Source organism: Python bivittatus, unplaced genomic scaffold (genome assembly GCF_059951505.1).
Source record: "Python bivittatus isolate LINGU-HERP-01145 unplaced genomic scaffold, Pbiv_v1 ctg000080_np1212, whole genome shotgun sequence".
NCBI classification, from domain to species: Eukaryota; Metazoa; Chordata; class Lepidosauria; order Squamata; family Pythonidae; genus Python; species Python bivittatus.
The window spans coordinates 87,261,339-87,274,717 of record NW_028277035.1 but is presented as its reverse complement, the minus strand read 5'-3'; the positions used below and the strand labels follow the sequence as shown (position 1 = coordinate 87,274,717).

At 44.9% G+C, this 13,379-nt stretch overlaps 1 protein-coding gene across 2 annotated transcripts; it reads left to right on the top strand.

Annotated features, from left to right (window-relative positions):
• The first annotated feature begins 430 nt into the window (after positions 1–430).
• On the top strand, positions 431–12,700 carry LOC103059678 (uncharacterized). 2 transcript variants are annotated; one of them, XM_007434612.4, is made up of 5 exons: positions 431–615; positions 3,206–3,279; positions 6,683–6,715; positions 7,294–7,965; positions 8,447–12,700. In XM_007434612.4, exons 2-5 carry the CDS (start codon positions 3,246–3,248, stop codon positions 8,986–8,988), a joined length of 1,281 nt encoding a protein of 426 aa, XP_007434674.1. In that variant the 5' UTR covers positions 431–615; positions 3,206–3,245; the 3' UTR covers positions 8,989–12,700. The 2 variants fall into 2 exon arrangements, with proteins under 2 accessions (XP_007434674.1, XP_087990705.1); XM_088134579.1 differs by lacking the exon at positions 431–615 and adding an exon at positions 752–2,788.
• Positions 12,701–13,379: the final 679 nt, after the last annotated feature.

The window sequence follows — 13,379 nt, the reverse complement described above, 5'->3', positions numbered from 1 at the left end:
GCTTTTGTGGCTGTAAGCCGCCAGGAATCTTTCCTGTCTGGGAGCACACTGAACGAACGAGTGCATCAGTGAACATTTTCCCACATGGTTGGCCTAACTGGCTGGGGAATTCTGGGAGTTGAAGTCCACACATCTTAAAGTTGCCAAGTTTGAGAAACCCTGGCCTGGACTCTAACCCTGGCATTTCCTGATGATCTCCCAATTTTCGTATTAAGCCACTCGGAACCTCCTCAGCTTCCCAGCCCAGGCAAGGTCAGCCACGGGCTACACGTCTATGCACGCGCACGCCTTCTTCTCCCCCGGAGACGCGGGTTCGCGCGGCGGGGTGCCTTCTGGGCCGCGACCACCAGGGGGCTCTGCGCCTTGAAAAGCGGCGGTCCCCCTCCCTCTCCGCTCTCTCGCCTCTTCTCGCTTCCTTTGTTCCGAAGCCTCCATCCCCGACTACATCCGGTCTCCGCAGCTGGTCGGCCACCATATTGGGGTTGCTCGCCGCCCGAGAGGCCTCGGCGCCACTTCTCCCTGCGGCCGCCCGAGGAGGGGACTGCCCGGGGCCGGACCCCGCTCCGACTCGCCAAGCTTCGGTCCCTGATTAGACGGAGGAGATCGCGGGCGAGGGTTGGTCTTCTCTGGGGTCCCGAGAGACAGGGACGCCGCCCCCCCGGAGCCGCAGGGCAGGGCAGGGCAGGGGGTGGGTGAGAGGTCAGGCGCGGGGCGGGAGTCGGGGCGGGCCGGCGGGGCCCCCGGGGGCCTCGGGCTCGGTGGCCCGGCGAGGCTGAGGGAGCAGCGCAAGCAGGAGGAGATGGAATGCCCGGCTGGCGACCCACAAAGCGGGGGAAGCGGAGGGTGGCTTCACCCAGGAGAGCCGCTGGGAAGGGGGTCCTCCCCGGAGGGAGAAAGGGGGGCCGGCCGGCCGGCTGGCTGGCTGGGTCTCCCCCGGGTGGGCTCGCCGCTTTTGTGCCGCAACCACCACTTCCGGCTTCTGGAGGCTCCTCGCCGTCTCTTCCTCTCCAGCGCGGGGGAGGTGGGCCGCCGGGGACGGGCGATGAGTCATAATAACCGCGGCGATCATCGCCTGCCTTGGCATCGTGTTTCCCCCGGCGGTGGCTCGACAGACGAACACGTCCGCGTTCAGAAGCAGCGCTGCGCCTGCTCCCCGCGATCCACGGACGAGAGCCGTGTGGCGTCTGGGAAGGCCAGCTTTCCCCAGCCCTCTGCTCTCTTGATGGGTTGGACTACAGTTCCCAGATTGCGCAGGCAGCGCCTACGGGGGCCCGGGTTAGCTGGGCTGTGTGGGTCCCAGGAGGGAGCCAGGCTGGGAAGAGCCGCCATAAGCTGGCCTGGAGTAGAAACGGCTTGGTCAAGGCAGGGCCGGAGAGCAGAGTGGTAAACTGCTGAGGTCAAGCAGAGAGCAATGCAGAAAGTACAAAGAAGAGCAATATTATCAGCATGCATTTAGAAAGCAACAGTGGAAGCATCCTTGCAGTAATGAGCTGGTTGATACATATTTTATTTTGCTTACATTACAGATTGAGGGGACTGAAGCTGACCAAAGGTGGCCTGCTTAGGGAGTTGGTGGCAGGGATAAGAATAGGAAGGGGGAAATGTTTGGGCATTTAGAAAGAAAAAAACACTGTTACGTCCCCAACAGTATAGGTGAAAGAAGTGTCTTGAACAGTAAGTTGAGTTCAAAAGTATATTTTTGATCCAAGTTCAGGTTGTTTCCAAACTCCTTTCTGTAATAGAAGTTAAGTTTAGAATTGGCTTTTATGGAAAAGCAGAGAATGTGAAAATTCTGGTAGAGATGAGCAAGAATGGGAAAGAAAGCTCAGAAGTAGGTCCAGTTTGAGTGAATATCACATGAATTCAAAGCAGCAGCAATAAAAGAATTGGGGGAAAAACAGGCAATAAACTTAGATATTCACAGTCTTTTGCCTGATGGGCAGGATATCACATCGGAAATGAGAGAGATGGTGTTCTGCATTATTGGCAGATGAATAGTAATAATTGTACATTGGCACTGCAATCTTAAGATAGTCTTGTGCCTAAATCCATATACTGATATACGGTAATTACCGGAGACACCTTTTGCCTAATTAGAATAGACAAGCCAGGTTTGCTTTGGCTCTTTCCATGTTGTGCTAAATTGAGAGATTAAAAACTCCTCTAAATCAAGCTCTGTTCTTGGTGACTGCACAGACATGTTTATTTAGTTTTCTTGGCAACACTAGGGAAATATGTTGCCATTGCCTTTTCCCAGGAATTTTTTTTTTTTTTAATTTCCCAGCATAGTATCCAGTCCTGTATTTTCTCCCATCTAAGTCTGGGAAGATTTGACCCTCCTTAGCTTTCTGAGAAATTTAAAGAACAGCTTGGTGCTGCCATCTGCTTAGGAGAGTTACAGGAATTGGTCATTGGCCTCTTATTTTTATTACTTAGTTACAGGGCTCTTAATGCTTCACTTGAGGTGCATTTAATATATCCTGCATTTTGTTTTGTAACTATTATATAATTCTGCTGAGCATCTACATGGAACTACCATGCAGGATGGCAGGATCTGCAAGGAACTACCAGAGGGAAAAAAACAAAACAAAACCCCCACCAACACTGGCAGGGCATGCAACAATATATAAACAGAGAGCAAACCCCATTCCATTCTAGCACTGAAGATGTTACCTAGCCGGGTAACAAAATGTTTGCAAGAAAACAACCAAGCTCAGAGAACCCCCCAAGGACTCCACAGAACCCTGAGCTACACCTGTTCACTTCTGTTGGAGCATCTGCATGTTTAGTGAGTTTTGGGTGCTTGTAAGGATGTAGTACTAAACATTTTCACATATTATTCCTATGTTTTGCTAGCCACAGAAAGAGCCCAGGGTCTTATAAGTGCCAGTTGGGACACCAGTTTAGCAGTCATTGATGCTTACTTTGTTTGTGGCTAAAGAATTAACAGACAACCCCTCTGCTGACGATCATGACACAGTGTCAGTTGCAGCCCAGTCATGCACTGTGTTCATGGGGCGTATCCCCAAGTGAGCTCTGTGGTTTTGAAGGCATCATTAAGGTAGCACAGTGTTATCTGCGTTTGCATTTGAATCAAAGGGTGTGAGTTCCTCTTCATGTTGAAGCTTGATTAATTTTTCTGCTAGGCTTCATGGCAGCATTGGTGGCTAGGGCATTGGGGGTTAACTGGCTTTCTCTTTTGCAGGGGCTGAATTCGTCTTGAGGCCTTAGTAGCAAGTGAGATCATGGAGGAAAATGGTGAAGATGTGGCTTCTCTGGGTAAGAATCTCTTCTCTGTCATTGTGTTATCTTAATATTGGGTGCTGAGATCTGTTTAGAAATTGTTACAGCAGTGATTGTGAACCTCCTCGATATGACCAGATTGTCCCTCCAGGGAGCATAGTTGCGTGTAGCATTCAGTGTGCTATGATTGGGTCTTCTTTCTTATTTATTTTCTGGGCCCTTTGGGCTCTTTAAGTTAAAAAAGAAAGTATTCTCACTCTCTTCATTCAGTAATGTAACAAAAAAAATGGGGGCATGGAAAATATCTCTGGGATGGAAAAACAAATTCTGTGACAATTGTGATTGTGAATAAGTCATGGAATAATAGTTAATTATAAACTGAATATGAGCCAGCAGTAGGATGTGGCTGCAAAATAAGCAAAGATAGTTTTAGTCTGCTTCAATAGAAGTATGCAGGAATTTGGGAAGGATTGTCCAGCAGGGGTTGAGAACATGGGGAAAGAAACAGGACCAGACTTCAAGTAACTCTGACTTAATTACGCTAAGTATAAGTTGACCTGGAGAAATACTTGAGTAGGCTTTCAAGATTCTGCTACTTTACTTTATTAGCAGTAAAGCTCTTTCCAGAGAACAAAGTGGTTCTTGTTTCCTGAGTATGCCAGCCTCAAAGGGCTAGACAGAAGTAAAAGTTCCACTATTGGGTTGGTTGGATTCCATTTTAAATATTGTGTACAGTTCTGGGCAATCCAGTTTAAGAACAATGAAGAATTTAGACAGTCTTGACACATGTAAGGTATCTCAGGTGGGGGGAGACAGGACTCTTTCTCTAGGGGGAAAAAGCCGTAGCAACAGATTGTTGTGCAATCTGTTCAGAGTTCTTAAAGATTCCTGCCAGCCTCTGCATCTGCACAGCATTAGTACAGCTCCAGAATAGTGTGAATTATAGTGTTTGGATAATCTGTAACAGTCCAATGGGTGTCTTAAATTAGACCATATTTACGTTAATCTAGGCAATTGTACTGTATACTTCTCAGGGCTCAATTTCTTGCTGTACTAACACTGTTGTCCTAGCCTGGAAAAGTAGTCCTGATTTGAGAAACGATCATTTTGTTGAGAATTTCACACAGAGCTGTAATTAAGAACAAAAAAATCCAAGATGCCACCACCATTAATATTTCTAGACATTTGGGCAATTGCTTGCCAATATATATCAATCCCTGCAGTCCATGTTGTACCAGCATTCAGGTAATATTGGTGTCCTTTCTAGTTGCAATAGAGATTATGCTTGCTTGACGTTGAGAGCTGTGCGGGCTACTTGGCTGTGTGCTTTTAAGGCCTGTATTAATCCAGCAGTTGCCTAATGGTAATTGCACTGAATATCCCATCAGTTATTCAATTTAAAAGACTGTGAAAGTTAGAGAGAGTTCTGGAGCCATAGTCCATCTCAAGCACCCTTGATTATCTATCTTTTCTGTGAACTTCTGGCTCCGACCCCATTTTTGATCATGCAGGTATGAATAAGCCTTGGTTTGCCTTGGCTACAAGTTGGCTGGAGTAGAGAATGAGAAGACTGTTTCAGGGCAAGCCAAGATGGCCATAGTTGTGGATTTCTGAGTCTTTGTCTGTCCTGTCTGGGACTCTGAATGATCTTCTGTAAAATGAAGTACTGAATTTAGACATCTGGGTAAGAGGCTGGCTCGAGAAACTCAACTGAATCAAAATTTCTATAGAGTTACAAACTGCATTTGGAAAACCTGAAAGGAGCACCACAGAATGCTGTAACTTTGATTCAGTTTGTCAAAACCTGCCCGACCTGTTGAAGTAGTTTCGAGAGCAACAGCATCTACACAAAGCCATTACGCTGCTTCAGTATAATATCTGGTGGGAACGCATAGGCTTTAGGCAGTTCTAAAGGGGAGTCCCAACAATATGGAGGAAATAAAACAGCTTCTTTTAAAGATGAAAAGGCCAGGAAAATTCCTCTGGGTCGGGCCTCTGCTCCTTGACTACTGTGGTTCCCATCTTCTACTTCCCAGCCAGTTTTTTGCCCTGCCTGCATCCGTTAGCTCCTCTGATACAGAGATGAGCAGCCTTTTGGGCTCTTAGGAGTCACCCAGGTTTTGGGGAGCCAAAGGCTGATGCAAAATGGGTGGAGTGTGGCATGCAGGTGAGAAGGGCAAGGCACTTCCATTTCTCTAGGTTTGGACTGCATCCAGGACTGTGTTTAAGAGCTCACACTACAGTTTCTCTCTTTCTTGCCTCAAAATAGTGGGAATCTCCAAAACAATTTTTGGCGCTTGCAGGTAGTGTGATGGCAGGGGGTGGGGAGAGAGACAGGTAAAACTGGCTCAAAGATCATATGAGGCTCCAGGGCCTCGGCTTGCCCACCCCTGCTCTGATGCGCCATTTTGTTTCCTTTCATTTGCCTCAGTAGGCTCAAATTATGTTGCATTCTTTCCTTCTCTCCCAGGCCTGAAGTTGAATATTTTCCCAGCAAAGGAAATAATAAAGCTGAGGGAAGAAAAAAGGATTATGTTCTTTATTACCACCATTTTAAAAGTAACTCACTGAAAGAATAAATCTTTATAAGTAGTCAAGTGGTAACGGCTCCTCCGGCATCCATTTCAGAGAGAGCAGCAATTAGAGAACCACACTGAGGAGGATATATTTTTTTTAAGGCAGGGCCTGAGCGCTCTGTGATGATTGTGGCTGGAAACCATTTTGATCCCTTTTATTCTTTTCAGCCCTATGGCTTTCTTATCGCTGAATGCTGATTGGGAACAAACATGAGCCTCCATTTTTTTTCCCTTTCTGGGCAAGTGAGATTCATCGTAATGTTCTGGCTGAAGTTCCAGCTGGATGCTTTTTAGTTTTGCTCCAAGGGGGGAAGCTGAAGATCTGTCTTCTTGAGGAAGTTCAGACTAAAACACAAGGACTACTGGCTGTAGTGAGGGACATTTCTCCTTTTGTTACCAGATATTTTCCTGCAGTGTTTTTAGCTTCATTTAAGCCCTGGGCCATTTTTGTGCAGTCTTGACAAGGGGCTAAACGCAGTGGTGGTAGCAGCAGCTAAGGAGGAGGACAGAGGAAAATGGGTTTAGAGAGATTGTGCTTGGGCAACTAGGCAGATAGGCCCATAAAAGTTATTTTTTTAAACTAGTATATGTTTATGTCAATCATTTATGGCACATAGATGACTTAAAAGGGGAATGAAAATTACATAATATTTCCCTGCCAGATTATATGGGGGTTCGCATGCAAAGTGGTTTCACTCTAGCTTCAGAATCTGTTTTTCATTTTTTTTAAGCCAAGTTTCCAATCCTCATGGTTAGAAGGTACAGAAATTCAGCTTTATTTTTCCATCAGTACACTCCTCTTGCAATTAAGGCATCTAGAAATGACTGCCTCTAATTTTGTCTGTTTCTCTTTTCTCCTTGAGCGGCCTACATTTCAACAGATGGCAGCTACACAGGTGAGTAATTGTTGTTTTGCATGTCAATCCATGAAACTAAATCAGCCGTGTCTATAAACCTGCTCTGAAATCTTGTGATTGGAATATATTATGCAACGTTGATGTATTTTTTAAAGTATATTTTTGGTCAGGGGCTAGGCTAGTGAAGGTTAAGGAGGGATGGAACTTTAAAACTGCTTCACACATTACGCTAGACACGTGTATTGCACTATTGTCGCCTCTTGTTTTTTCACATGCAGACCCCCGTGTCATGTTCTTGCGGTGACACGTGATTTCTTTGCAGGCCAACTTGTGGGAACAAAGATGCGAGATGTGTGTCTCTCGTAATGTTTGTGTGAGATGCAGTGTCTCAGTGGGGGAATTGCCAGCATAATCATAGAGTGCATTGTACAGAGTGTCCTGTCTCTCTCTATCCGCACTCTATCATTAGGAGCTTCTTTGTTACACCCTCCCCACTAGCACTCCTTTTACTATGCCCAAATCAATTGAAACGTTTCCTGCTACCATTGTAAAATTCCCTGCTGCCAATAGCACCGTGTCATCTCTGGAGCACACCATGTTGTCTGATACCCTTCCAGAGACCGTGCCCATGCCGAATCACGGCACACTGACGGCTTCCTCGCAGGGCTCTTCCTCTGCCACTAAATCAAGGCGCCAGCCTGTTTGGACTGACGAGGAGACCCGGGCCTTCATCCAGGTGTGGGGTGATGACGCGGTGCAGAGTGCCCTGGCATCAAACTATCGCACAGTTGCACAGTTCCAGTGGATAGCGGATGAAATGCGAGCCCGGGGGTACAACAGGGATTGGGAGCAATGCCGCGAACGTGCAAAGGTCCTTCGACGGGGCTTCAAAGAGATAGTGGATGGGAACAGCAACGCTGGCCACGGACGCCGCGTGTGGCCTTATTACGAAGAACTTAATCGATTTCTTTGCATCAAGCAAAATCTGGTCGTTCCACGGCTTTCAGGGAGCAACCCGAGGCCTCCTGTGGACCGCCGACGTCGCGAGCACAGAGAAGCGCAGGATGCCCCCTATGAGCCATCCTCAGTAGGCAAGGGCGACAAAGGGACTTTTGAAGAGCCAGACGGGGACTGTTTGTTGTTGCCGGAATCAGCAGGATCTCAGCAGAACGAAGCCAACCTGGAAAACCAAGTGGCGTCTCCAGCAGCAAATTCTGATATATCCATGGATGGTAGTGTTGGTCCTGGCACTCCCACCGATCCTTTGCCATCCAATGACTCAGTTTCTGGTGAGTTTTGCTTGGATTTGCCGTGTGTCTATAATCGGGTTTTGTATAATGTGTTGTTTCAGCCATCCATGGATTTCTAAGCACCTTCTTTTCAGTTAGTTTGGACGCAAGGGCAGGTGACTTAAGGACGTGTTTGAAATATCATCAGATAACTGTCAGAATTCCTAACAAAGTCTGAGTAGAACTTCATCATTCAGGGGAGCAGGGTGTGCGTTCTCTGCCTAACTCTTCCTCCTACAGAAAACAGAATATGATTGCATTAAGCAAACGTTGGTATACAACTGCATAATTTCAATAATACTTTTGGGTTCCAATTTCTGGCTCTTCCTTTCACATAAACAGGGCTGCCTTGGTATAAAAGCTGGATTTCTTTAGGGCAAAGGATATTCTTTTATAAGCGTACCAACTGACGCTGATGGCTGTCTCCAAAATGCCATATCTTTTCTTCATTAAATGCCCTTTCTGATGTTTATTCCCACAGCGCCAAATCTGCGCCCTCGGCCCCTGACAGCTGCAGAGAGGATGCGAAATCTTCGTTGCCGGCAGAGAAAGAGAAGGGGGGATACTTTGAAAGAGCTGATGGAAGTCACCTCCCAGGCTACCAGCGAACTTGTCCGGACATTGTCCGACCTTACACATAAAGAAGTCGCTTCTTTTGAGCGTGCTTACAAGGAGGATCTCGCGGCCCGGAAGGACGAGATGGAGCAGAGCGCTGAGGACATCGGAAGGCTTGTAAGCGCTCTGGAATCAAGTGATCAAACTCTGAAGGAGCAGCTAAGTAGCCAAACCAGCGTCTTACAGGGCATCTTGGAGGTGATGAAAGACATACGGGGTAGAACGTCGTACAGTCCTCCATATCCATCACAGTATTACGATTTCCCAGGCCCTAGCATGATTCACACAAGTGGTACTTCCTCCAATGGCCAAGAGATGCCATGCCCCTCCCCTTCCAGCCTTCCATTTTCCTCCCAGCAGTCTGCCACCAGCAATGGAGATGTCTCTCCCAGGAAGCGGATGAAATGAAACCGTGAGGCAGAGCGGCATGGCTGATTTAGTGTCCTGGTGAAAACCAGTTCTCCAGTTCTTTGTTCCTGTTAGGACACATATATTGCTTTTCTTACTGCCTTTCTTCTTGCATAGTTAGAACATGTTCTCATCCCCTTATGTGTGTCTCCCCACAACTTTAACGTTGTGGAAACAGCTGCCAGCAATGTACATCTAGATTTATTATTACTGTTTTTTTTTAGTGTACCTATGTTAGTTTTCCTTCCATCCTGTTTCCAAAGGAATGCAGTGTTTGATGTACAAGTATAATTTTTTTTCTAAAAAAAAATACACTTAAAACACATTACCAGGTACCTGTAAGAAGGTAATCTTTTAAAAGTAATAAAACTGCACTGTTGTTCCAAGTTGTTCAACATGTGTTTTATGGTAATGTTTTAAGGCTTTCAGGGTTGCTAAGTTGGATCAAATTGGTGTGCTAATTCAGCTTTCTGTCTTTCAAAAATGACTGCCCGGTTATCACAGAAAAGTTCACCATAGGGAGTGGTGCAGTAGTCACTCATTAAGAACGTACTGAAGTGCAAAATCGAATCTGCATTTTATGCACATTTTACTTTTCCTGAATAGTTGGGGTGTGTATTTGTGGAAACTTGTTCCATGCTTTTACTGCACTCAAATGAGGAAGTTGACTGCAGCGATGGGAATTCTGCAATGTATCACTGGAGATGACAAAATGCTATTTGAACATTCCTCTCAAAGTGAAACAAAAATGAACCACCCAGATTGCTGAGAAGGGTATGTTTTCTCCTTGATGGGCTAGTTTACAGTACAAAAACAGCCTGATTCAGATTTGATTCAGCCCCTGCGTTCTGAAGTGGTATGGCCTCTTCTAGGACCTTGCCTCGTCTTCCTGCATGTGTAGATCAAACTCGAGACAACCAAGGGTCTCAGGGCACCTTGAAGACCAACAAATGGACCATGGACTGCAGTTCACTTCATCAGAGGCAGAGAACAGGGCACATCTATTCCTTTCCCAGGAATATTCCTGCACTGGATGAAGTGGATGGCAATCTGTGAAAGTGTACGTGGCGGGAGAAACCTGCTGTCAGTATTTGAGACATCACAAGGGCATTCACTGCTTTTCCTGCTAAAGATTAAGATGGCTACTTCTGTGGAAACAGTTACCTAGGAAGTGAGTCAACTAATTAGTTGACCGCCTGTCTGTTTCCTCAAAATTCAGGCTAGATGTGTCTGGGCAAGCTTTCCTGTTGAGGTCTGCATTACCTCCATCTACAGCTGGCATTCCAGCTGTGGGAGTGGCCTGAGATGAGAGTGGGTGGGACCTAATCTGCAAGCCAAGATCCCCTATTCCTTGCCAGCTGTTCCATAGCTATCAGAGTTGAATACCGTATTATGGGTGCTTAAGGAATGTTTTTTGCATTGACCTTTCTGCCCCATTCCCCAATATTGTCATGTGTAATGTGAATTAATAATAATAATAAAAAAATCACCAGTCAATTGCAAAAGGCAGCTTTACTTGGAACAGCTTACATCCTGTGTTGATACTTTTAACATTATTAAACAATAACATCTGCCTATCCCAGGTCCTCGGGAAGGACTCAACAGGTGGACAAAAATGCCAAATGCAGTCTAAACATCTGGCTGACCATGTGACTAACCATAATAATTTATTAAATGTATATGCCGCCCAACTTCCAGCGACACTGGGTGGTTTACAATTGTTAAAACATTTAAAAACAAAGAACAATACCAAAAAACAGCTCAGGACAAAAGAATAACAATGGCAAGAAAATAAACCCAGAGGGAACAGAAGGGAAGAAAGGAGTGTCAGTCCTCCTCCAAAGAGCCAGGTCTTTAAGGCCCTTAGAAATACTAGTAGGGTGGGAGCCATTTGAATTGGGGGGGGTACCTCATTCCAGAGGGCAGGTGCTGCTACAGAGAAGATGCACTCTTGGGGTCCAGGCAGGTGGCATTGTTTAATTGGTGGGACAAGTAATCATTTTCATTAAAAAAAAGTTCTGTTGATCATCAGGAACTGAGGCTCCCATATCAGATTGCAACAGGGAGGTTGCAGATAGTCAAGAATAATATATTGTACAAGTACTAAACTACATTTTCTAAAAAGTGATTGATGGACATGTTTTGGATTTTGCTTTCCCAGTCCTCATCAGCAATTTTTAAGGTGGAGGATCTGAAAAAACTGATCTAAACAGCCCCAGTCTTGTCAGAGTTTCTGTAAACCACCGATTGAGCAATTGAAGTGACTTCAGAGGCTTTGTGATAAATGGGGCTACCTTGCCTTTGCTCTGGGGAAGGGATGAACTTCTTTATATCTCAATGAATTCTGGGTAGGATCGATAATCTGCAAGTAAGGAAGTAGGGGGTGAAGAGCAGTTCAAGACCTGCATGGAAGAGAGGATGAAAAATATACGTAACAGTTAAGAAACAGTTTCCAATATGGCCATTTACTTAAGGAGAGTTAACTTTAGAGAAGAGAGAATATTTGTGTAGAAGTAACAGTATAGGAGTTAATTGACAAGACTTATGGTCTGGACACACTGCATTGTGAACTGGAAGAGCTGTATAATAGATCTTGTAGGTTTGTTTGCATATTCCTCTTAAGAGGAGGCTGCTTTCAAGGAGTAGAGTGTTTCCAAAAGTGCTGGTAACCTGCTTTTTAAATCCCTCATATATACATAAGCCACACATGTAAAGTTCTGCAAATTCCTCTACTGAATCAAATTTACATGCATTGATGAATTTGGAGGACAAATTGGTGCACTTCCTTGGGCTATCTCAACTGCAGATTGTGATACCAACAATGGCTTTACAAGCTAAAATTACATAAAATGTCCATCTGATAGGACTCCTTAAACATTCCCTCGAGTTCCTTCAATTCATGCTTCTCATTCATACATGTATACAGTACTGTATATATGTAGAGACAGTATGTAGAATATGGGAAGAATGCACTCATGTAGAGCAGCTTTTTCCAGCTTGCTGTCTGGGAATTTTTGAGTGTAGAAATCCCAGGGTATCTGATGAGGACCAGTTTGGAAAAGGGAGATCTATTGTGAAACATGCTAATGTAACAGTGTACATTTTAAACACAGCTGCTGGAATGTGACTTTGCAGTTTCTGCTTAAGGATTCAGAAGTAAACATTTTTAACACTTGATGGGTGAAACTGTCTGTAAACCCTCAACCTTCCAAGTTCTGATGAAAAGAAGGGAATTGCTGGATGGAATATAGTATTGCAAAACTATGGAGAAACCTTAAGCTTCATTGAAAAAGAGAATGATTACAATGGAGTAGTTATTTAAGTATCTATATAACGTCTTGCTTCTTAAAAACAAAGGGTATTCTGTTACAATACCTAAATGGTCTTTAGCCATTTGCATGTTGCCTTCTGTCTGCTTATTGCAAGGGTTGTAGAGCTTGAACATGAGACTTCTATGGTTGAGGTGACATAGAAAAGTACAATGTACAATGGCTGATCCCCTCTAGATGCATTGAGGTTGCATTGCAGAGAAACCAGCAGCTGTGTGTCTTGCAGTAGAGCCCAGTACGATCCAGGCGTGTGGAAATGGAGAGAGTTTTCTGATTAATATGCTCTAAATTTGTCACTGTAATAACTCCAGGCTCAATCCATTCTGTGTCACATGAGTAACCTCATATATGGCTGCTATCAAAGGAATAAAAAATAAAAAAGCCATGGTATTCCATAGAGTGTCACTTTCCATAAAGCAAAAGTTGGACTTTGAAGAAGCAGGATAGGAAGAGTATTGAGATCTTTGAACTTTCGTGTCAGAGAAGACTCCTGAGTACCGTGGACAGCCAAGAAAACAAATGATTCATCGAACAAATCAACCCAGAGTTCTCACTCGCGACACAAATGACCAGGCTCCAATTATCCTACTTTGGACATATGATGTGAAGACCTAGCTCTCTGGAGAAGGCTCTAATGCTGGGAAAGGTGGAAGGAGAGGACAACCAGCAGCCAGGTGGATGGACTCAGTTACAGTGGCCATGGAGGCACCCTTGGGAGACTTGAAAGAATGGGTTAGGGATAGATTGTCATGGAGAAAATATATGTGGTTGCTAGGAGTTGAAAACTATTTTATGGCACATAATCAAAGGAAAGCAACATTGGACTAGTTATATTCTGCTACAGTCTGAAATCACATTTAGTCCACATGCCACAGTGATGCTGTACTGTATTTCCTAAACCAAATACAGAGTGACTGACCACCAGACAGAGAACTAGAGAACAACTTTAGGCCAAGGAGGTGAATGGTACTTTTAAGTCTACCTACCATTCATGTTTTTACTCGTTTAATTACAGGTTGGCAGATGTTGCTTCTTCCTGAAAATGATTGCCACATCAATGAT